Raw genomic sequence first — 25,219 nt, 5'->3', positions numbered from 1 at the left:
AAAACCCATGTCTTGTAAGCATGAAGACCTGAGTTTGAATCCTGAGCATCTTGTAGAATGTGGGGCATGTTGATATATGCCTGTAACCTCAAAGCTCAAGAAGTATAGACAGTGTCTTAGTCGGGGTTTCTATTCCTGCATAAAACATCATGACCAAGAAGCAAATAGGGGAGGAAAGAGTTTATTCATCTTACATCTACATTGCTGTTCATCACCAAAGGAAGTCAGGACTGGAACTCAAGCAGGTCAGGAAGCAGGAGCTGATGCAGAAGCCACGGAGGGATGTCACTTACTGGCTTATTTCCTCTGGCTTGCTCAGTTTGCTTTCTTATAGAAGCCAGGTCTACCACAATGGGCTGAGCCCTCCCTGCTTGATCACCAGTTGAGAAAATGCCTAATAGCTGGATCTAATGAAGGCATTTTTTCAACTGAGGCTCCTTTCTCTGTGATAACTCCAGCTTGTGTCAAGCTGACACTAAACCAGCCAGTACAGATAGGAAGATTAGGAATTCATGGTCACTTCTGAGTTGAATAGTGAGCCTGAGGCCACACTAGAGCACATTAGTCCTTGTCTCAAATAGTTTTCTATCTTATATATCAGCAGGCTTAGATTCTTTTAAAACCTTCTTTAATTGGGTTCTTTAATGTTCCAACCTCTGTTCTAGTCCCCTGATGGAGAGAAAGATAGTTAATAAGGACAAGGGGGAGGTAAACCTGTTTAGAAGTTCTTTCGGTCGATTCCAATCTTTGTTGTCAGAATACTAGCAGTCCAGTTTAAAACATCAAACATGAATTCGCAGCAATGGTCCAGTCTAATCAGCAAACACCAAATACGAATCAGTAGCAGTGGCTTGATCCAGAGGAAACCATGAGGCTTGGCCAAGGGATAGGGGGCAGCCGTAATACCACGAAAAAATCTTTGCACATTTCTCTCTATGAAGTCACAACAAAAGAAGATTAGTGAAGACCAGCAAAGCATTGCAAGGTGTACTAATGCCTGTGCATGCTTCACTGTCTGTTGGGTTTTACTTACACTCTTTCCAAACATCATGCATCCTCCTAAGTGTCTGCCTCAGCAAAACATTCTCCCTTCTGACATCTTCCAGAAAAACATCACATGACACAACTGAGTCATCGAAACCAGAAATTTCTACTTTATATTTGGAACTATTTATAAATGAGATAAACTTGGGTTAAAATTTTGCCTAACAATAGACTTTCACTATTATATTAAAAAACCCATTTTGGAATAATGATATAAAATGTTTACCGTTGAGAGTGTTTTAAGTAAGATAAACTTAGTGTTGTTTTAATTGACTATAGATTTAATCTGTTTTTGTGGTAGTCAACTGTTGTTTTAAATTACAATCTATTTAGCACATGTGCATGAGTGTTTTTATGAGTTGTATCGTCCCTTTTATTCCTAGTGAGTAGATGCCAGTAATAGCCTCCTCACCCATGGCAGCAATTCCTTTCACCTTTATATTACTTCTGAATATTGACATGAAGCTGTCAAGCTTGACCCATGATTACTTTCTGTGTGCCATCAATCTAGCTTCATTGCTTTATTTCTGTTGTTTATAATAAAGATCAGGAAAATTTGTATGAATCTTATCTTCATTATAAAAAAGGTTATGAATTATGTTTATTTAGAGCATGTATATGTGCCTGTGTTTGCATCTGTGTGTGTGTGCGCGCGCATGCACGCTCTCGAGTGCATGAGTGTACACACTTGTTCATTTGAAGGTCAAAAGACAGCTTCTGGGTTTGTAGTTCCTCTCCACCATGTGGGTACTGAGGATCAGATGAAGGTTGTCCTTTACCTGCTGAGCTAGCTCCTCAATCATTATTCGATTTTTAGAAACTATGTGTCTGGGTGTTTTGTCCATGTCTATGTATGTATGTGTGTCACATGTGTACAGTACCTGAGGAAGCCAAAGGGCATTAATTCTCTGAGTTGAAGTTGTAGATGATCATGAGCTGCTAGATATTGAACATAGGTCCTTGGAAGAGCAGCCAGTACTCTTATCCATTGAGCCATTTCTCTAGCCCTCAATCCTCATTTTTAACTAACTAATGCTTTATGTAAATGAGCCTATTGGCTAGGATGTACCATTTAATAGAGGATAGTGTGTTTTATAGTTTCACATTAATGCTTACTAATTAGAAAGAATCCTTGTTTAATGGCAGAACATTACTATAGATCTCTTTGTTGTTAACAGAATAAATTTAAACGTGAAGAAAAAACAAATGGATGGAGAATAGACAAAGCATTCCGTAAGTATTAAAGCATTCCTTCACAAAATATGATATAGAGATTGAAAAAATGACCAATACTTTTTTTGTCTTTGGCTCTACTGTGTTTTAGATTTGTTCTTATATTGGCATTAAAAATAAGAATGGAAGCCATTTTTATTTTGCCTTTTTAAGATAAGATCTTGCTATCTATTCCAAGCCATCGGGAACTTTTGGTCCGTTTGCCTCAGCCTCTGAGTAGCTCTGCTGTTTTAGAACTCACTATGTAGACCAGGCTGGACAGATCGATTTGCCTTCCAAGTGTTGGCTGTTTGTGTGAGGTTTTATTTAACAGTATGAGTTTGGTAGTTGCTACAAATCTATAAGCAAAGGATTAGCTCACATATCCAGAAGCAGGTAAGCTCATGAATTTTTATGGTAATTGATGATGAAAAGTGTCCTTTTCAAAATGTTATTTTATGTCCATGTATGCATGGATGTGTGTAAGTGTGGATCAGAGTACAACTTGTAGAGGTTGGCCTTCCTTCATGTGGAGCTGGGCTAGTACCTTTATGAACTGAGTCATCTTACTGGCCCCTGCCTGGCTGTGTTTATTGGGAAGGAACTATGTTCAAGAGATAGTTTGTGGAAAATAGATTGCTATCGCTGATGCTGTTCGCAGGCAGCCAGTCATTGAGTCCACAGAAATGCTCTGGTTGTTCTTGAAGATGTGTTGGTGAATAAGCTGGTGAGAATTTGCTTGGACAGTCAGTCCTGAATTTAAATGGGTGAAGGATATTGATAAGTAAGTTTCAGGTAGTGATTGAGTTCCTAGGAGGAAGAAAAAGGAATTGGGCCTCAATGCTTGTATCGATCCTTAGGGAAGTTCTTTATGCATAGGTAACATTTTAATTTAGGTCTGATTTAAGTTAAAACTTTTAGCTTCTAAATAATACCTTCATTAAAATTAATTTTTTCTTTTTGTAAGTCTGCAGAAAGACTACAAAAGATCTGTAAATAAAAACAAAATTTATTTAAAATAGCTTAAAATAGTTGGGTTTTTTTTTTTTTTTTCTTTTTGGTTTTGGGAAGTATATAGTTGTCCTAGTCAGGTTTCTGTTCCTGCACAAACATCATGACCAAGAAGCAAGTTGGGAAGAAAGAGTTTATACATCTCACACTTCCACATTGCTGTTCATCACTACAGAACTGGAACTCACATAGGTCAGGAAGCAGGAGCTGATGCAGAGGCCATGGAGGGATGTCACTTACTGGCTGGCTTCCCTGGCTTGCTTAACTTGCTTTCTTATAGAAAAGAAAACATCCCTACCAGCCCAGGGATGGCACCGCCCACAATGGGTTGGGCCCTCCCCCCTTGATCACTAGTTGAGAAATGCCTTACAGCTGGATCTCATGAAGGCATTTCCTCAACTGAAGCTTCTTTCTCTGTGATAACTCCAGCTTGTGTCAAGTTGACACAAAACTATTCAGTACAATAGTTTTTATGAACAAATTGTATCAGCTTTTCATATCTAATATAACTTTATTTAGTCATGAAATTAGCTGAAGTACTACATTTTTTTATTTCTAAATAAAAGTTAATATAAATATAAATTTCCTTTGGAGACAGGATCTCACTGTTTATCCCTGGCTGTCCTGGAACTCTGTACATAGACCAGGTTGGACTCAAACTCACAGATCCACCTGTTTCTGTCCCTCAAATGCTGGGATTAAAGGTGTACATCAGCATGCTTGTCTAAAACAATGTTTTTCAAGATTATTATTTTGAGTGCCTGCATATATGTGTATGTGCCATGTGTGTGCCTAATATCCACAGAGACAGAAGAGTGTATTGGATCCTTTGGAACTGAAGTTAATGGATGGTTTTTTAGCTGCTATGTGGTTTCTGGGAATTTAACCCATCTCTCTCTAAGGGCAAAAGTATTCTTAACTGCTAAGCTATTTCTTCAGCTCCACCATAAAATTTTCTGTCCCCTCTTTGTGTAGCCCTGGGTTGCTTAGAACTCAGTATGTAGACTATGCTGGCCTCAAAGTTACAGCCTCTGCCTCCTGAGTTCTGGGGTTAAAGGCGCACACCCCCATGTCCAGCTCAAAATAAAATTTCTTAATTAGACACAGGGCTGATTCTAGGAGGAACTAATTCATATGTGGTTCAGAAAATATCTGTAGCACGTGGATTTATTTTCTGAGTAGATCTTCAGGAAAAGTATTCGAAGTTCCTGAAAGATCTGGAATAGAGTAAATAGAAGAACTTTTCCATCTTAAAATTGGAGAAACTTCCACTGGGCTTGGTAATTTATAGATCTCATCGTTTTGTTTTCTTTCTGAATTTTATCTTTTGAAGTAGGAAATTAAAGAATTAAAAGCTTTGTTTGCTTTTAAAAAAGATTTATGTGTATGAATATATGCATACATGTATACTCACTACATGTGTGTTTGCATCTTTGGAGGTTAGAAGTGGGCAATTCATTCTTCAGAACTGGAGATATGGATGGCTGTGATCCACCTTTGGGTGCTGGGAAATGAGCCTTCATCATCTGCAAGAGCATGAATACTCTAAACCTCTGAGCCTCTGCTTCAGCTTCCTTCATGGATTTTTTTTTTCTAAGTCCTGTAGAACCACCTAACGATTGTTTATTGGTTCTCTGAGTCCTAGTTTATTGTTGTACAGAGTCAGGACAGATTAGTCCTCTTTCTGAGGTATTTTGGTCATCTTTCTGTACATTCACCAGAGTTTAATTGTAAAGTTTAAGGAACGATTATTTTATTGATTTGTTCCTGGTTGGTTTACTAATTGTTCTCTCTAATATTATACAGTCGACAGTGACAGTATTTCTGATTTCATTGGCTATTTTATATTTACTTCCTATTTTATTGATGCTGAGAAGAATATATAGTAAAGTGTTTGTAGGGCTGGAGAGACAGCTCAGTTAAACACAGCACCATCTGCTCTTTCAGAGATCCTGAATTCAGTTCCCAGCAACCACATGGTGGCTCACAACCGTCTGTAATGTCGAAGCAGTTGGAATAAAAAGAGTGCGTGCTGTAATTAAGGCATTTGGAGGACATGTTAGTTTTCTTCAGTTGTGTTTGGGGCTGAAAATGGAATCTTGTCCCATTTAGTGTATATGCTCTATTACTGAATTACCTCCTGGCCCTATCTTTGCCATTTAATGTAATTGATATAGTGCAAAGTATAATTTGAATATTAACAAATAATATACCCTAATAACCACCACCCTAAGTTATGCATGGATTATTTTCATCAATTGAAAAATCCCTTTGTTCCCTTCCTTAGGGAGCCCAAGGAAACTGCTATTTCCATTTGAATCGCCGTGGACTAGTTTAGCATGTTTTAAATCAGATTCATTGAGTGAATAATGTGATGCTTGGTGTCTGGTTTCTATTACTTTTATTTTTACAGTTTATTCATCTTATTGCTTTTATCAATAGTTTGATCTGTTTATTAGGTTGGCTCAAAAGTAATTTTAGTTTTTTGCATTGTAGAAATAATTTTGATTACATTCTTAGATGAGGGTATGTGTCATTTTAATGCATATTTTTCACTTTATGGTCTTGTACTAATGACATTACCTGTTTCCAATTGAAATCACATTAGACAAAGAGCAAATTCAAGATACTCATTTGAATTTTTTAAGACTTCATTTTTATATTTCTGAATGCATGTCTGTGCAACTATGTATGCAATTCTTACAGAGAACAGAGTGGATGTCAGTCTCTGAAACTGGAGTTAAATTTGGTTGTGAGCTACTCTGTGGATGCTGAGGACTTAACCTTCAAAGATCAGTGTCTTAGTTAGGATTACTGCTGCTGTGATGAAACACCATAGCCAAAGCTACTTTGGGAGGAAAGGGTTTATTTGGCTTATGCTTCCATATTACTGTTCATCAGTGAAGTAAGTCAGGATGGTGACTCACAGGGCAGGAACCTGGGTGCAGATGTCTTGGTGGAGTGCTGCTTACTGGTTTGCTCTTCATGGGTTGCTCATCCTGCTTTCTTATAGAACCCAGAACCACCAGCCCATGGGTTCCGCACCCACAGTGGGCTGGGTCTTCCCCCATCACTCACTAATAAAGAACACAGACTTGCCTACAGCCTGATTTTTGTGGAGGCATTTTATTAGTTGAGTCTCTCTCCTTTTTGATGACCATAGCTTGTATCAAGTTGATACAAAAGTAGCCAGCACACAAGCAACCAGTGCTTAACTGCTGAGCCAGCTCTCCTTCCTCTTAAGTGTTTTCTCACTTGAGTTCAAAATGGGTCATGTATACAGAAACATCTGTAACAGTACCAATGCATTTGGTCAGGAACTCTTAAGGAATATACTATTACAATAATGGTTTTAAAAGGTTTGTAAAGAAGAGGAGACTTGAAGGTGAGAAATTTAGCAAACAGAGCAATTGGTGAATCTGATCCTTTTACAACTTAAATGTTGCTGTGGAACTCAGTGTGGGTATTTGGCATTTGAAGCAAATTGGAAACATGAGAAAGCTCAATAGAACTGTCATTTTGAACTGACATTCTAATTCTACACTCAGTGTACCATTTCTTTATGGGGTTGTGACATGCAGTGAAAAGTGGATGGTGTTGTGATGTGTAATAAAATGTGACTAGTGTAAGACACCTAGCAGTGACCAACACAGTGTCTGGACTGAGATGAAGCTTCAAAGCTCCCCTTCCCAAAGCCAAATTTGAGGACTCTGCCCCCCCCCCCCCCAAAAAAAAATAAGATGAGGGTCATGATTACTCTCTGGTGGTCTCTCATCAGTCTAATCCACAACTTTCTGAAATCTAATGGAACTATTCCATCTGAGAAATTTGCCTAACAAATTTGTGAGCTATGCAGACAGCATTGGTCAACAGAAAGGGCCTGATTCTCCACAATGCCCAACCTTTTATCACACAACTGATACTTTAGAAGTTGAAACTTGAATTAATTAGGGTATAAATTTGTTGTTTTGAGTCAGGGTCTCATTATAAAACCCTGGCTAATCTGAAGCTTGCTATGCAGGACCAGGTAGCCTTAAACTTATATAGAGATCTCCCTGCCTTTGGTATTAAAGAAGTGTGCTATCACACCTGGCTCAGACTACAAAGTATTGCTTTAATTTGCCATGTTCATGTGACCCCTTGCCGGTTGACTCCACTTCTTCAGATGTCTCAACATTGTTTTTATAAGGAAAATGTTTTACACCAGAATGAAGCAGAAAGTGCTTGCCACAACTTTATTGAATCTCAAGCATGGTGTTTACAGTAATCAAAAGTTTACACCTTATTTTTAGTTATCAAAAATGCGTTGCTTGATTAAGAAAGATGTATTTGAAACTATTTATGACATAAAACTCGCTGTCAAAAACAGCAGCTCATTTTTCACCAACCTAGTAACGTCTTTTTTTTGATGCTAGGGCTTGAACTAGGGCATACTATTTAAGGTATCTGTCTCTGAGCTTTTATAGACTTAGCTCTTATTTGTTAAATTACCTCCTTTTATTGATGTTATATATTTGTTTATCCATACTCTGTCTAATAAATAAGTCAATTTGCTCTGGATATTGTAATACTTAAAAAATTAGAAAAAGCTACTTAAAAAACAAACTTAACATCTTCCCCCTTTTTTTAAACAGAGGAAAAACGCCCCTTTGACTTCGATTTTTTTGCTCATTTGCTTCAGAAAGTTCTTGCTGAAGAAGAAAAAAGAAAACAAAAATCTACTAAATGTCAGAGTTTAAAGGAAAAGGCCTCCAAACCACGGAAAAATGTAAAAGGTACTGATTTGGGGTTTCATTTAGTGGTGAATTACACTATTGTCTCTTAGGAATTGAGAGTTCAAGTGTTACTTAGGGAGTGGACATCTTCCTGAGTGCGCATCAGATAGTAGACATCTATTTGAGTGTACAGTGGGAGGGAATTGATAATCATAACAAATTATTACTTAATATAATAACAACAACAATTGCTTTGCCAGTTATCTGGGGTAAAACAGCAGCTCCCTTTTAATGATTTGTATTTTTGTTTTTGAGTTACATGTATAACTGTTTGTGTGCATGAATTAGTGCTTTGCAAAGAGGCCTGAAATGGCTGGAAAGATGACTCAGAGGTTATGAACTGGAATTCAGTTCCCAGTGCCCCTGTTGGTGTGGCTTATAACTGCCTATACGAATGTTATAACTGTTATGTTATAAATGTTATATGGATGTTATAACCTCATTTCCTATTTTAGTGTCTTCAGTTTTTTTATGCAAAAGTAACATAACAGAAAATACTTTTGATTATTTATCATCTTTTCAATAAGTTTTTTGTAAGTGGTTCATACAGTTACAACAATTTCTCTTTGTGTTTAGCAAAAGCAGTAACCAGGGAAGAAGTGAATGATGATCCAGATGAGTCTGTAAATAGTAACATTTCAGATCCAGAAAGATCGCAGAAGGATGCTCAGACAGTCAACGAAGAGGGATCACCGAGTTCATCAGGACAGCACTTAGAGGAAGCTATGTTAGAGCAAGACCAAAACCAAGAGAAAAAGAGAAGAAGGAACCAAGGTGAAGCTGATAAACAGGAAGCAACAAGTCTTTTAGAGAGAGTTCCTGTTCATTCCAGTCCTCCTGAAGCAGAAATACATAAAAGTAAGTTTCAAGCACGTCCTAGGAACCTCTGTTTTACTTGTAAAGACATAAGTGTGACAGATGCTATCCTTGTGAATAATAGCAATTACTGATGCCTGTTAAGTGGTTGTGTGCCATTTACTTTTTAGTTAAGGGGAAAAACTGTAGAAAACAAAAATAGTGAAACAGAATTTTCTCCAGATTGTACCTAAGATGTATTATTTCCCTTGATTCCCAATAACAGTCTTTGGTTTTATGGTCTACCTTTATGGGATAGCTCTGTAAGTCTACAGTAGGTTGTTTAATTTTGAAAAAAACTAAAGGAATTTGCATACTTTTTTTCCTCATACTCTTAGCATACAAATGTACTGAAAGTTGAGTGTTGCTTGGAGAGGAAGACTAAAGCTTTAGGGGAGACTTAGGTCCTTCTTAATAGCTTGACTTATGAATACTTAAGCAAATAATAAGTTCAGAGATACTGCTCAGTAGAACATGTACTTAGCATGTGCAAATCCCTGGGTTTACTCTGCCTGCCCTCCTTCCCCCCAAGCTAGATAGTCACGAAAGAAAAGCAAAGTTAGTAGCAGACTGGAACAACCTTTCTGTAATATCTAGTTTTCTTTTATCAATACAAATTTTCTTTTAAAAAATGCTTTTTATCTATGTATAGAATATAGTTTGATCATATCCAATCCTCAATCTCCCTCTTAGTTCTTCCCCATCGCATCTTTTTCTCAGCTTCATGCCCTTTTTTATATTATCTTTTTTTGAGACAGTTTCTCTGTAGCCCCTGTATGTCTTGGACCTCACTTTGTACACAAGACTGGCCTCAAGTGTAGAGATCCTCTTGCCTCTTCTCAGTGCTAGGATTAAAGGCATGAGCTATCAACCTTTGATCAACCTTTGATCAACGATTGATATATAAGCATTAGAATATTGAACTTTTGTTTACCATTACAAGAACTATTATATGCAGAGGCCCGTGAGATAATTCAGTGAGTTAAGGTACTTAAGTTTGATCCCGGGGACCCACAGAGGAGAATACCAACTTGTGTTAGTTCCTCTCTGATCTCCACATGGGCACTGTGGTAAAACACACACATAAACTAATTCTCCCACACACTCTCTCTCTCTCTCTCTCTCTCTCTCTCTCTCTCTCTCTCTCTCTCTCTCTCTCTCTCTCTCTCTCTCTCTCTCTCAAAGAGAAATTGAATAAATAACTGAAAAGCATTTTTTAAAAGAGATTATATACCAAAGAAAGCTGGGTAAAGTGGCAGCTGCCTGTAATCTCCCTTTAGGTGGTAGAGGTAGGTAGATAGGTAGATTCAGAAGTTCAAGATAATCCTTGGCTACCTAGAGAGTTTGAGGTCAGCCTATTAATTACATTAGTCCCCTCCTCAACCAAACAAAGAGAGCTTACATGTAAAGCAGAATAACTTACCTGTCAGTTCTAGCTCTTTTACTGTCCGCAGTATTGGTGAGTCATTTGAGATGTTGGAACTCAGATGGTTGTTCTTTATTATAGGATTAATATTAGTGCTTCTTATTACATGTATTTATTTTGTGTTTGCATGGTTGATATGGCTCAGCAGGGAAAAGACACTTGTCTTGTAATCCTGACAACTTGAGTCCAGTCCCTCAAACTCTCAAAGGTGAAAGGAGAGAACCAGCGCCACAGAGCTGTCTTCTGAGCTCCATATGCATGTGATAGAGCGTGTGTACACTCATGCACATGCATGAGCACATGATAATAAAACTTTGTTTATTTTATGAATACATTGTAGCTGTCTTCAGACACACCAGAAGAGGGCATCAGATCTCATTACAGATGGCTGTGAGCCACCATGTGGTTGCTGGGATTTGAACTCAGGACCTCTGGAAGAACAGCCAGTGCTCTTAACTGCTGAGCCATCTCTTCAGCCCCCATCAGATTCTATTATAGATGGTTGTGAGCCACCATGTGGTCTCTGGGAATTGAACTCAGGACCTCTGGAAGAGCAGTCAGTGCTCTTCTTAGTCGCTGAGCCATCTCTCCAGCCCCACACATGATAATAAAAATGCAATAAAAAATTAAAAGAGGCCTGGAGAATGTCTTAGGAAAAAAATCAAAGCTAAATCTCCAATGGTAAGTGGATTAATGTTTTATAGGAAAAGAGAATAGTACATGGAAATTTGTTATGTTTTAAAATACAGATATTTTTGTAATTTTGTTGTGTTTTATATTCCTAGATACATGTCCTTCTGTGGAAGATGAAACTGAACGCAATAAGGAACAGCTACCTTCCTTTACACAGAACATAGATGACATTGCAGGGTTAGCATCCAGTGAAGAGACGGAGAGAGTGGACCCCATTCCTCCCACATGGTAGGAACCTCTTTACTGGCTTTACTTGCATCTGTTTGTTTTGTTTCATTTGTTTATTTTCAAACCTTTTTGGTTAGGGTCTTAAATAACTGGGATTGTTGTACAACAATTGATTAATATTTTTTAGAGAAGATTTATTTTTATTATTTAATTATTTGTGCATGTATGAATGTCTTTGTGTATATGTGTACATCAGTGTAGGGGCCCACAGAGGCATTGGATTCCTCTGAACTGAAATTGTAGGTGCTTGTGACTGCCTGATATAGGTGCTACAAACTGAGCATGAGACCTGCATGAGCAGTGTGCACTCCTAACTGCTGAGATTTCGTCCAACTTCTTGTAATTTCCTTTTTTCAGTCATTGTGTATTATGTTCAAACGTGTTTTGTTGGTGCACACCTTAAAACCCAACACTGAGGATGCTAAGGCAGGACAATTGTAAGTTCAAGGTTAGCTTGGACTGGCTACCTGGCAGATTCAGGTTTCCTTTGGACTGTTCAGTAGTTCCTGCTACCAAGACAGATAAGCTCACAAACAAGTCCTCCTGTTGTAGTCTCCTAGGTGCTGGAGTTATAGGCATGGACCACTACAATCAAGTTAAGTTCCTAGCACCCATATAAAAAAACTAGTGTGGTGGCATGTACTGATAAATCCCAGTGTGAACAAGGCAGAGATGAGATAATTAATTCTCTTGGGCTTGCTTACCAGCTATGCTAGGCTAATAGTTGAGTCTTAGGTACATGAAAGACTCTGCCTTAAAACCAAAGTGAATAGTTCCTGAGCAATGAAAAGAGGTTTTATATCATGACACTAGATATGCAGTATCTTTTGGTATGAAAATTTATTTCTAGAAATTCTTTTCTTCCTGATAAATTTTCCCTTCCTTAGTAATCAACAAGACAGCATGCTACTAGCAAGTGAGTCCTCAGAGTCATGTGTTTCGGATTTATCTGTGTCAAAACCTGGAAGTACTGTCTCTTGTGACATGAATAATGCTGAGAGTACCTGTTCAGAAGGAACAAATGTTGACCTGAAGATTAAATCACCGTAAGTGTTTTTACATTTATATATATATATGACTTATTTATAAAAATTTGATAAGATTATTAAATATTTTTGCTTTTTGATTCTGGGATTAAACTCAGAACATCATACATACTTGGAAAGTCTTCTAAGATAAAAGGCTGAGCTGTATCTCAAGCCTTTGATAACTTTTCTTTAAAGATTTATTTATTTAATGTATATGAGTACACTGTTGCTGTCTTCAGACACACCAGAAGAGGGCATCAGATCCCATTACAGATGGTTGTGAGCCACCATGTGGTTGCTGGGAATTGATCTCAGGACCTCTGGAAGAGCAGTCAGTGAGTGCTCTTAACCGCTGAGCCATCTCTCCAGACCCGATAACTTTTTAAAAGAGATGCATATTATTATTTTAAATTACGTGTGTATGTATGCATGTGTGTGTATATATATATATACACATATATGTGTATATTTACGTGAGTGTGTGTGGGTGTGTGTGTGTGCGTTCGTGCACCAGATCCTTTTGGAGTTAGTGGCTGTTTTGAGCCACCCTGTGGTTCTGGGAACCAAAACCAGGAGCTCTTAACTGCTGAGATATTCTTTGTTCCTTTATTAAAGTTCTTAAATAACTTTTTAAAAAAATTTTTGTATTTTTTGGTTTTTTTGCATCAGGGTTTCTCTATGTATTCTTGGCTGTCCTGAAACTCACTTTGTAAGACCAGGCTGGCCAAACCCTATGGTCAAATTCATAGAAATAGATATGAGTGCTTCTGCCTCCCAAGCACTGAGATCAAAGGTGTGCACAACCACCACCTTGCTAGAAGGGATTGTTAATATGTATATCACTTAATAATAAATTTTACAGTGGTCTGTTAATCGAATGTCATCAAAAAATATAATTTTTTTTTCTCTTGCGATTTTTTTACTTTCTGTCTTATTATGGAAAGAAAATTCAGTTTGCCTGGGTGGCACATACCTTTAATTCCAGCATTTGGGGAGGCAAAGCCAGGAGGATCTCTGAGCTCTATGCCAGCCTGGTCTACAGATAGAGACCCTGTCTCAAAAAAACAAAAACACCCAAAAAATAAGAGACACAAATCCCAGCCAACCAAACCAACAACAACAAAATCCCCAACCAGCCAAAAAAACCAGAAAGAAAAGGAATGCTGGGTGGGCCAATCAGTCTACTTATAATTAGCAAGCACTGGGGTTGATTGAGAGACTCAAAGAATAAGGGGAAAGAGTGATTGAGGAAGGTTCCTGACATCAGCCTTGGGTCTTGTATTCATCAGGGTTCTCTATAGGAACAGAACTTAGGAAATGATCTTACACAGGCACACATGGATGTGTATGAGTGTATTTATATAGGTAGGTAGGTAGAAAGATAGAATCTCTTCTGTACTGTATGGAGTAGCACCTGTCAATAAGAATCTGATGACCTATTTAGTTTAGGCAAGAAATAGGAGGTGGGAGTTCTGGTAGGGAGAGAGGAACTCTGGGAGGCAGTCAGATGCTGGAAGAGATTGGCTGGAACTCTGAGGAGACAGACACATGAATTGAGAAGAGGTAACTAGCTACGTGGCAACTCACAGAACAGAATGTGCAAGTTAAGTTTTGAGCTAGTGGGGAACAAGCCCAAGCTTATGGCCTAGGCATGTATTCATAAATAGTCTCAGAGTTGTTTTGGGAACAGGTGTGAGTGGAAAAGTCTGAGGTGACATAGAAACATGTACATATAGATGTAGATATGCACAGAAAGGAAATTTATTAAAATAATTTACAGGTCGTGGTCCATCTCGTCCAGTGATGGCTGTCTATCAAAGATTCAGAATTTAGTAGTTGTTTAGTCCCTGATCAGGAGTGTGGTATACACCAGGGTCTCAGAGAAGTGGGTTTTAATGTTAGTGAAGGAATAGACTTGCCAGTTCGAGCATGCAGTCAAAGAGCAAGCGCTTTGTTCTTTTGTGTTCTTTATATAGGCCACCACAACAAAGGTGTGGTCCCAATTAAAGGTGGCACCTCCCAGTCTCTAAAGATCTGGATTAAAAATGTAGCTTCCCACATCGAAGACCCAGATTAGATATGGGTCTTCCCACTTCAAATTGTTAAAAAAAAAAAAAAAAGTATGTAGCCATTTGGATTTTAGTTAATTCTAGATATAGTCAAAGGTGACAACAAGGAGCAGTCACCTCAGGACATCCATACATGAGCGTGAGTGCACAGGTAGACCACGTGCACATGAAAGGAAGGAAAGCTCTGAGCTCATGAATGCTTATTTTCAGTAAAGCATGCTACATTGGGAACCAGGTTTTTAAACTTAATTTTTGGGATAAACTATTTGTTTGCTTAAAAATGAAAAAGTATAAAATATAGCAAAATTGTCCGCCATGTCTTAGTGGATCCTGTCTCACTATGACCTGACCATGCAGCCGGCTAGGGGAAGGGGTCCAATGGCAGGCAACAAAGTCTGAGACACCAACCTAATTATTATGGAGCCCACATAAAGACCAAGCTGCATGTCTGCTACAAATGTATAGGGGGCCTAGGTCCAGCTTCTACATGCTCTGTCTGGTGGTTCATTCAGTCTCCGTGAGGCCCATGGTCCCAGATTAGTTGACTCTGTAGATCTTTTGTGGTATCCTGAACGAAACAACCCCCAACCCCCAGCTTGCTCATTCCTGTCCCCCATTCTTCAAGACTCTGTGAGCTGATGTTTGACTATGAGTCTTTGCATCTGTTTCCATCAGCTGTTGGAAGAAATCTCTCAGGAGAATTAACTAGGCTTTGCTGACTGTGCCTCAGATAAACCTCTCTGGTGGGGGATTGGTAGGGGGTGGATCTTGCAAGTATGTTTTTAAGTGAAGATTTTAAAATTGGAACTGTTTCCTTAAAGGATATATACCCACGTTTCTGTCTCTATCTCTTGTCTGTGTGTGTGTGTGTTCCTGCATGTCTAAGGGTCAGAGACAACTTGTGGAAGTTTGTGCTCTCCTATCATGTGGGTTCCAGTAATTAGTCTCTTGATGGCCAATGCTTTCATCTATAAGCCATTTCTCTAGCCCCAGGTTTTCATTTTTATGTTACAAGATTCCTAAATATTTTTCACTTTCTATGAAATCTTAGATTTACTTCTGCTCAAGTTTAAAAAAGTTTTTCTTGTTTTCTCTGTCTTCAGCTAAATGTTTTATCTACTAAGAATATATAATATATATAATAATTAATATAATATAATAATATAATATATATATATATAATCAGCATAGTACAAGGAGTGGAACTGTCTCTGTGTTATTTGTTAACCAACTTAATTCTTTGTAACGTTTATTTTATTTTAATTTTTTATTACTTTGTTTTTGTGTTTTGGGAAAGGGTTTGTTGTGTAGTGCTGGCTGTCCTGAACATGTTACATATTTCAGGCTGCTCTCAAAATTAGAGAAGTCTTACCTCTTCCTCCTGAGAGCTGGGTTTAAAGTACCATCAAACATGCATTTTAAATTGTTATGTATTTTAACTTTTCTGTTTGGGAGATGGTTTTTATTGTGTTCTAAGGTCATAACTGTTTTGGAGTAATTTTCTGTTATGTTTGTATGTTTATAAGTCTATTGGTATTTAATTACTGATGTTGATGGTGTATTTTTAACACCTGATAGAATAAATCTATTTTTCAGTTTTCTTTGTTACTCTAATCCTCAGTACGCTTTAAGGAATGCTTTTGAGTTTCACTTGTCTTTTTTTTTCTAGCTTTTTAGTAAAGTTTTATTTGATCATGACTATATGTTGGTTGTAATATTTTTTTCTTTTTTTAAAGAGAGATTGAACAGACAGAAAATGGCAAACCAAAATCAAGAGGTCGACTCCAGAGACCTAAGCCCAATCTGTCAAGGGCAGTTGGAAAGAAATCAGCTGTTTCACAAGACAGACAAGATGAAAGGAACAAGAAATCACCTTCAGAAACTGCAGCTAAGAAGGTATGGTTTAAGAGAGTCTGTGGGAATTCAAAGTATAAAAATACTTTCTAAGTAATTGCAAATAAAATATTTAGCTGTAATTCAAGTTAATGACACTGATAGGAAAATATTAAAACTTGAAATTAGATTTGTTTTTAATAGTCTTTGTTTCATTTTTTTTTTAGAATGTAGGCTATAACATTTGAAAAAGTCTCAGTTATGATAAATTAAATGTTTTTTTTTTTCTTTTTTTGTTTGTGGTGCTAGAGATTAAACCTAACTCATGCTGGGCAAACATTCTACCACTGACTTACATCTCCTAGCTCTCTTTTTTAATTATATAAAATATTTGTTGAAAAATATTTCTTGTATGTGTGATTTCATGTTTGTGTTGCCTATATGCTTTTGGGTACATATACGTGCATATGTATGTAGAGGTCAGAGGTCAGCTTTGGTATTGGCTCTCAGCTTCTTCAAATAGGGTTTCTTTTCTGTCTGAGGTTTCTCAATTATGATAGGATGGCTTGAGGTGAGTTGTAGGGATCTGTGGCCTCTGTCTTCCCAGCGCTGGGATTATGAGCCCCCTTATTACTGAGCCATCTCTCTGGCCCCAGAGGGTTTTGTTGTTGTTGTTTTTGTTTTGACAGTAAATAATTTTGTAAGTGGTGTTTATTATTTTTGAGTAAGTAGTCCTGATTGGTCTGCAGGCTGGCCTGGAACTTGCAAAGATTCCCCCTCCCCCCACACCTCCAGAGTGTTGGGATTTAAGTGGATCTACCCCCATGTGTGGGAAACAGGGCTTTCTTAAAAAAAATTGTGATTATGGTTCAAAGTATTGTTGAAAATATTTTTATGGCTGGTACTATGCATTGCTAACAGAAAGTTTCTATGTTGTAATTTGCATTAAATAAATGAGCCTCAGCTGGGGAGATGGCCCAGCAGTTAAGAGCATGTGCTGGTCTTTGAATGGGCCTGTATTTTGTTCCTAGCCCTTACGCCAGGTAGTTCACAACCTTCTGTAATCCCAGCTCCAGGGGGACCTGCCTCCCATCTGGCTTTCATGTGGTACCTGCACATAGTCATATGTAGGCATGCAAGTAGGCATAGATAAGCAATCAAATGAATCTTTTAAAATAGGTTCTATTTATAATTCTGTGAGCTATAGTTCTACAATTTTAAATGTTTTTTACAGTACTTAAAATGCTATTTAGATTTTTTTTTTTATCCTTATTTGAACTGTCATATATGGGACTCAGAGTCTCACAAGTGACCTTCGTCTTGATCCTGGTGAAATACTTTTTTCTATTATATACTTTTTTTGGCAGTTCTGGGACTCAAACCCAGGGCTTTGCCGAGTCCCTTTCCACTGAGCTACATTTTTATCTCCTATAATTCTTTTATTGTTAAATCATTACAATGGAAACTTTTGTCAACATTTGTTATTTGTGGAGAAGGATGGTGTGCATAGGCAGCAGCAAACTCATGGAGGTCAGAGGACAGTTTGAAGTACTTGATTCTCTGTGTGGTTTGGGGGGTTAAACTCAGGTCAGCAAGCTTGATTCCCTGAGCCATTTTGCTACTGTGTAGAATTCTGTGTAGAATTTTAGGATCTAAACGCAACCACTCTTCATATTTATCTTTTCAAGCTTTTGTTTTTCTTTCTTTGGTATCAAGTATTAAAAGCCAAGCTGTAGACTGTGAGTCACAAGCACTTCTACATTGAAATAAATACATACATACATACATACATATATATACACATACATACACACACACATATACACATACATACATATACATATATATACACATACATACATACATACGTACATACACACATATATGTAGGTTTTTTCAGAACCTCAGGCTTTATTCATTTTGTTTGTTCGGCATTTAAAATTTAATAAATTTCCAATGCTATTTAAGTATCTTTACAAAACAAATTTTTAAATACTACTTTAGCAATGTAGCATCATTGTATTTATTTAGCCATTCCTCCGTTATTGGAAAACTCCAATGTAGGCTATTTTATGTAATATTGTGGTTAATATTCTAATGCTTACATGTGTTTAAATTCCTTTAGCTACATCTATTTTTAATCACATCGTGTGTGTGGGACCATAGAACAGCTTGCTAGGCAGCTCTTTCCATTATGCTTTTCTTAGAGATCAAGTCAGGCTATTAGGCTTTTGGCAAGGATCTTTCCCTTTGGATCTCTCAATTATTTATTTATTTATTTATTTTTTTGGTGACAAGCTCTTAGTATATAGCTCTGGCTTACTTGTGTCGACCAAGCTGGCCTTAAACCCAGAGAGACCTGCCTGTCAATGCCTCCCACTGTTGGGATTAAAGGTGTGTGTGCTACCATAACCGATCTCTTCAGTTACTGTCTTAAGTACAGTCTAAGATGGAATTCATGGTCAAAGAATATCAATATTTTCATTACTCTTGATGTTGGCAAGGGCCTTCTGACAATTTGTAAGATTATGTATTTTATAATATTTTCATCAGTATTTAGAATTTTTAGAAAATTGCCTTGTTATAAATATAAAACATTCAAGATTAGTTTGTTTTTAATTCCCATTCAGTGGAACATTTTATTGTAAGTAACTTAAATGTATACAATTACATTTACAGAATCACATGGAAAAGGAGACAGTGAATGAATCTGAAAGTCTTGTAACAGAGAACACAGACAGAGAGAGCCCAGGTGCTGAACCCATGTCTGAGTAAGTACTTATAAAGAAACGACCTTCAGGAATGATTGTGATTATTAGGTTTTTTATTTTTAATGAAGTCTGAATTTTCAACTATGGTACATCAAGTCTTGTCTTTATAGGTAGTAGGACAAATTTTTACTAATGCTCTCTGTGCTTGGTATTATAGATAGAATTGATGGTGTGTATAGAGCTAGGGCTGTATCTGATTGCCTAGCATGTACACAGCTGGGTTCTGTCAGGAACCACACACAAATCAGGTGTAGTGGCATATGCTTGAGATATCAGCACTTGAGTGATAGAGGGAGAGAATTCAAGGTTATCCTCATCCACAGGATGGTTTTGAGACCAGCCTGTCTTACAGGAAACTAGTATTTAAGTAAATAAAGTTTTAAAATGTTCGTACCATTGAGTTAGCAGTTTGTGCTTCTTCCTTCAATGTACTTGAAGTCTTGTCAAATAAATGAATGAGATATGTTTGTTGATGGTTTTATTTGAAGTAAGTGATTTGATTTCTAAAGGAATATTTAACTTGACAGGGATATAGGACAGCCAATCATCAAATATGGTTGTGATCAGTAGATTCTGGGCTATTGAGTGGGATGCTATTGTATAAGTTAGCTTTAATTCTCTGGCATTAAACAGTGATGTCCTTAAGGAAGTAATAGTATCACATGCTTGCAGATACAGGTTTTTTCCCATTTTTGAAGTGAAATTTCGATGCTTTATAAAGATAGTTTTATTGTGCAACATTAATGAATATTCCAAATTACATTTTCTCAGATGGGAATTGAGGCACAGGAAAACATTTGTCTTTGAACCTCCTAAGAACCTTAATATCACCTATCACTTGGAGGACTCACTTTCTTATGTCTTTAATAATTATGTCTGTAAGAATCAACAACACTACTTACTGAAGAACTTTTCGCTAAGGTGCAGGGTCTTTCTGCAGGTTTTCTCGTATTCTTAAATGTTTTTTTTTGCAGTTGACCAAGTGTTTTTTCATTTTTATGCACAGGGTCTGTTTGTTGGGGGTGGGGTGGGGGGTAATATGATTTACATATTTATATGGAATGTTCAGAGAAGGGTGGTGATAGTGTTTGATTTTCTCAGCAGCTGCTGTCAGAGTAGGTTCTGTTTGCACTTAGGTTTTCAAAGGGAATTCAGTTCATCACTGCTGATGGGAAGGCATATTGGCATAGGCAGACTGGTCTGTTGGGAGGGAGGTGGTTGGTATCTGTCGGTGGCTCCTATAGCTGTGTGAAAGAGGAGAGCATAGATGTGTGGTGAGTAACTGTGAAGGTGCTCTTGACATTACTTGGAAAGTACTTTGTACCTAATACCATTTACTTATTTCTATAGCCAAGCAGCGTTGTGACTTTGCTGTTATTGTGACTTTCATTTCTTTGTGATTGTAGTTTGGGTGAAAAATCCTGTGTACAGGAGGATAGTCAGGCAAAGGTCTTAAGACCTACCCGACTAATGAGGAGTCGAATGCAAAGACCAGAGCCAAATGTGGTGAAAGCTGCAGGAAGAAAAGGAGTTCTCACCTCCCAGGAAAAAGTTGGGGCCCATGTAGAGAAGAGTGAAGGTGAAGTCTGTGTTGTGGTAAGTAGATTGCTTCTGATAACATTTACTGAGCAAGTATATAAGCCTTACTATAAGCCTTTTGCTCTTTTAAAATAAGCTCATGAATGTTTTATTACATTTGTGGCTAAACTCTCACAGTGGGGAGTTTTGTTTATGTTACTTTGTTTTAGATATTTGAGCGTTGTGTATGACTCATATTTTATTTTTCAGTCAGAGTCTAAATATTGGTTCACTCTCATTGTACTCCGTATTTGGACTTGGTTTTTCCCTGTGCTTTAGATTGCACCCTGGTTCTCAAGCAAGCACTATGCCCTTGAACCACATTCTCAGTCTCCTTTAAAAAAGATAGTCATATATGTGAGCTTTAACATTGGCTTAAACGAAATACCGGAAGTATATTAGGTATAATTCCAAAACCAGAGATAATAAATTGTGTATGTGCATGCACCTGTGTGGGTGCTTTATGGTTTGTGAAACACCAAACCCAAGACCTCTTTCCTGCTAAGAAGGAACTCTCACTACTGACCTCTCTCTGGCTCATAGAGTTGTAGGTTATTTATATACTCCTTTGAAGAAAGCAGAAAGTGATTGTGACTTAAGATTTGTTTTCTTTCTGTTATAATTTTCTTTTTTATATTTTAATCAGTCTAAATATATTTATTTAGATAAATAAATATATATATAACATATAATAAGCATAAATACATTATAATTGCTATATAATATACAATAAATGTAATACATAATTACATAATAAACTATATGTTATATACTTAGACAGATCCCTGGCTGGCTTCCAACTTATTGTGTAAATGAGGATAACCTCAAACTGATCCTCGTTCCTCTACCCAAGTGCTAAGAATCTAGGCATGTGCCACCATGCCTGCTTTTTATGTGGTGCTGTATATTGAACAGTGCTTTTAACTTACTTTATAATTCTTTCAGTTTTTAAAAATCATTTTACTTTTACTCAAATGAGATGTGATCTTTTGTAGTTGGGTTGTTCTCAAATTCTCTTTGTAGCCTAGGCATATTTGGGAATGTGAAGTTCCTGCATTTACCTCCCAAGAGTTGAAATGCAGTGTGCAACTAACCCTGCCTAAGATGTATTTCTCAGTAAAAATTTTAAAAGGTTTGTGTTTCGTTGTGAGATGTAAAATATGACAAACTTTGTTATTAAGATTCCTCTACAAATGGAAAATGAGTCACATAAAAACTTGCCATGTGAAGACACTGTGTCACAGCCTGAAAAGAAGGACCCTTTGGATAATATGCAGTACGATCAGCCCAAGGTTCTTAATGAGTGTCCAAGGTAAGCATCATTTTATCAGTTACATAACTTTGAAGATTCAGTACGGCTTTAGAGCTCAGTAAGTTGTTATAAACTAAGTTATTTGTTGTGTTTGAGGAGAGGTGGAGTGCATGTGTGCACAGCATGTGTGTGGAGAGCAGTGAACAACCTTGGCAGTCAGTTCTCTCCTCTTACCCCTGTGACTGGGAATGGAACTGAGGTCACCAGGCTTTGAAGGACGCACTTCACCTCCTGAGCCATCTCACTGACCCTACAAAACCAAACTAACTTTCCTCTGTGTCTCAGTTTACATTGTGTCTAAAAATACATAAGGCGCTAGAGAGAAGGCTTAGCTGTTAAGATTGCTTACTGCTCTTGCAGAGGGGCCGCTTCCATTCTAAACACCATACTACCCAGCATAACTGATTGCATTTCCAGTTCTAAAGCATTTGATACCCTCTGGCCTCTGTGGGCCCTAGAATGCATTGTATGTGGTATATATAAACAAACAGACAAAATTAAATCTTTAAAAGGGGGGAGGGGTTTTGGCAAGGTTATCAAGACTGTTCACTGAGTAAAGATGCACTTGCTGTCTAGTCTGATGACCTGATTTCAATCTCTGAGTCAAAGCAAGAGAACTGATGCCCATTAGCTGTCTTCTGACCTCCATGTGCATTTGGTGGTGCATGTGTCTCACTCTCTTATCAAATAAAGTTAATCATGAGTTGACATAATGTATAGATTTATTTTAAAAATGTTTAAGAATAATTCTTTTTAGATTGGTGAGATGGCTCAGCAGTTAAGAACATGGGCCACTTGCTCTTCCAGAGGTCCTGAGTTCAATTCCCAGGAACCACATGGTGGCTCACAACCATGTATAAAGGAATCTGATGCCCTCTGTTGGTTTGTAGGTGTACATGCAGATAGAACATTCCTACATTTAAATAAAGAAAACAAATTAATTCATTAAAAAGACTCTTTTCAAAGACGACTATGTCATAGCTTTCGTGTAAGTTCCTAAGTTTATAGGTGGTTTGAAGAAAGCTATTTAATATGAACTAGGATCTTTGTTAATAGGAGTAGTGTTTTCCCTTACCATGTATATTAATTAGGTGTCTATATACAAACAACAATGTCACTTCTTAGTAGTGTTTGATTTTTCTAAAATTAGGTCAGTTAGGTGTAGAACTCACCTTCTCATAGCCAGAGTTCTTGGCCCCAAAGTCACGACATCCTCCTGTTCCTATGTCCTCAGTTCTGGAATTAAAGGCATGTCCCACTTTGCCTGGCAAATTTGTCTTTTTTTAAATTTTAGAGTTTTTAATGTTTCTATAGGGATTTTATACCTGTCATCTGTCCAACTGATAATCTGAATTAAAATTTGTGTCTTTTCACCTTTTTTCTTTTGTTTTCTTTTTTTAAGTATTCAAGAATGTAATAAAGGAAATAAACTGAAACAAGCCCCAGTTCTAAGGATGAGATTTCAAAAACCAAAACCAAATACAGGAAGAAGAAGAAGAATATCCTCTAAGGAAGGGATACCAGAGAAGATGCCTGTTTCTGGAGAAATGACAGCAACATGGGAAGAAATTCCACAACCAGACACTTCCCCGAGGGAAGCGGTGCCAAGTGTGCCTCTTGCTCCTCTTGATGCTACTGCTTCCACCACTGAATCGGAGTCAGATATGAAAGACAGTGGCAGAAATGACACAGCTTCTAATGTGACGATGTCAGAAATGACGGATGTCACTATGGAGGTGGAGACAGGTTTGGAAACAATTGGAAGAGATACTTGCTCAGGGGAGATGGGAGCAGAAATGATTGACATTCCCATGGAAACAGAGGCAGGTTTGAAAGCATCTTTAAATGAGACTTCTCCTATGGAGAAGGTACCAGATACCACTGGGGAAATTTGCACAAATTTGGGAGAAACTGGAAGAAAAGAAATACTTTTACAGGAAAATGGCCCCAAGGAGGTCAGTCCGGTTAGTGAACCAGAGACATGTTTGCAAGAAGCTGGAAAAGAGTTGGCCATGAAAGAGAGCACACCAGATATGATGGATAGCACTGAAGAAAGGGAGGCATATTCAAAGGGAACTGCAAGACAAGAAATATCTGCACCAATAAAGGATGCAGGGGGAGAGATTGGAGGAGACACTTCCCAGAGAGAAGAGGCAGCAAGCACTCCTGTGGAGCAGTCGGCCATCGAGGAGGACCCATGTGACAGCGCATGCTTAGAGGAGGTGCAGTGGAGCACTCTAGGAGGAAAGGAGCTTAACCTGAAGGACACTGGAGAAGGACATGTCTCCTCAGTGGTCGAGCTCTCAGAAGAGGACACTGCCATTGAGGAAACAATTGGAGATTCGAAAGAATCAGAAGCAGAGAGTTCTGTCCCTTGGGAGAGAGAATCTGGAGAGATCCATGTAGGGGAGGAAATGGTGGCAGACGTAGAAAAAAAAGTAGATGTTTCTCCAAGAGACTGTGGACCAGAGGAGCATACCTCAGGGCAGCCTGAGGCTGCCATCATTCCGAGCAAGGGTGACAGCAGCACTGGGCCTCCACAGGGTACAAGAGTATGTATTTTCTGAGTGACATTACTATTATTACCTGTGTGTCCAAAAAGTCTTAAAGTCTCTAATAACAATCTAAAACCTTTTCCAGTCCTAAAGTTTTCTTTTGTTTTTAGTTCTTGAGGCACCTGTTTATTCACTTAAAAATGTTAAAAAGATTGTCTAATTATGAGAAAGTTACTACTAACCCTAGTGGTACTTTGAAGTTACTCGTTTAGATAAAAATTATTTAGGAAATTAGCCTAAATTTGTACCAACCCTAGTGTAAATATAGGCCAGAATTCTTTCATTTGGTCATTAAAAACTTATGTTTTTATTCTCCCTGCCACATTAACGCCTCTACTTTTAAACCTTTTAGTAAAAAATTCCTCTTGTTTGTAGTTCATACTCAACAGCATTTTTGAGGATTTCTTATTAATGTATGTATATAGATAATTGTATATCCATATAGTTTAGATTTAGAATAGTTGTAATATACAATGTGAAGGGAAGGCATTCCTGAAGTCTAAGTTTTAATATTTGTGGATTTTATATTTAACTGTTGAAAATAAGCTTCTGTGTTTTAAATCACTATTTTAGAAATAAGCCTTTGTTTAAAATGTGTGCAGTGTTTATAGAATTTCTGTTTATGATGATCTATTATGATTCTTTTCTCTAGAATATTAGCAGTAAAATCTCAGTGATGCCTACACTTTCGGGAGAAAAAGAAACTACTGACCAGGATATATCCAGTCATGAGGAGTCTTCACAGAATTCTGGACACTCTGGGACAGACCAAGGGGTCCAGCTTCCAGATGTTCTTGAGCAGTTTTCAGATGCGGACTTAAGGTATAAG

General features: G+C 37.6%; 1 protein-coding gene across 1 annotated transcript in view; it reads left to right on the top strand.

Moving 5' to 3' along the window:
* The window catches only part of BDP1 (BDP1 general transcription factor IIIB subunit), an 80,010-nt gene that overhangs the window by 17,343 nt on the left and 37,448 nt on the right, over positions 1-25,219 (top strand). Inside the window, exons 8-18 of the mRNA XM_080924840.1 lie at positions 2,223-2,277; positions 7,902-8,042; positions 8,619-8,900; positions 11,109-11,244; positions 12,132-12,290; positions 16,078-16,237; positions 18,854-18,945; positions 20,352-20,541; positions 21,705-21,835; positions 23,238-24,387; positions 25,043-25,212. Of these exons, the coding sequence (XP_080780966.1) occupies positions 2,223-2,277; positions 7,902-8,042; positions 8,619-8,900; positions 11,109-11,244; positions 12,132-12,290; positions 16,078-16,237; positions 18,854-18,945; positions 20,352-20,541; positions 21,705-21,835; positions 23,238-24,387; positions 25,043-25,212 (2,666 nt within the window). The remainder of the gene's footprint in view (positions 1-2,222; positions 2,278-7,901; positions 8,043-8,618; positions 8,901-11,108; positions 11,245-12,131; positions 12,291-16,077; positions 16,238-18,853; positions 18,946-20,351; positions 20,542-21,704; positions 21,836-23,237; positions 24,388-25,042; positions 25,213-25,219) is intronic.

The sequence above is a fragment of the Micromys minutus genome (genome assembly GCF_963924665.1).
Source record: "Micromys minutus genome assembly, chromosome: 11".
In the NCBI taxonomy this organism is placed as follows: domain Eukaryota; kingdom Metazoa; phylum Chordata; class Mammalia; order Rodentia; family Muridae; genus Micromys; species Micromys minutus.
This window is presented reverse-complemented; position numbering and strand designations above follow the sequence as displayed.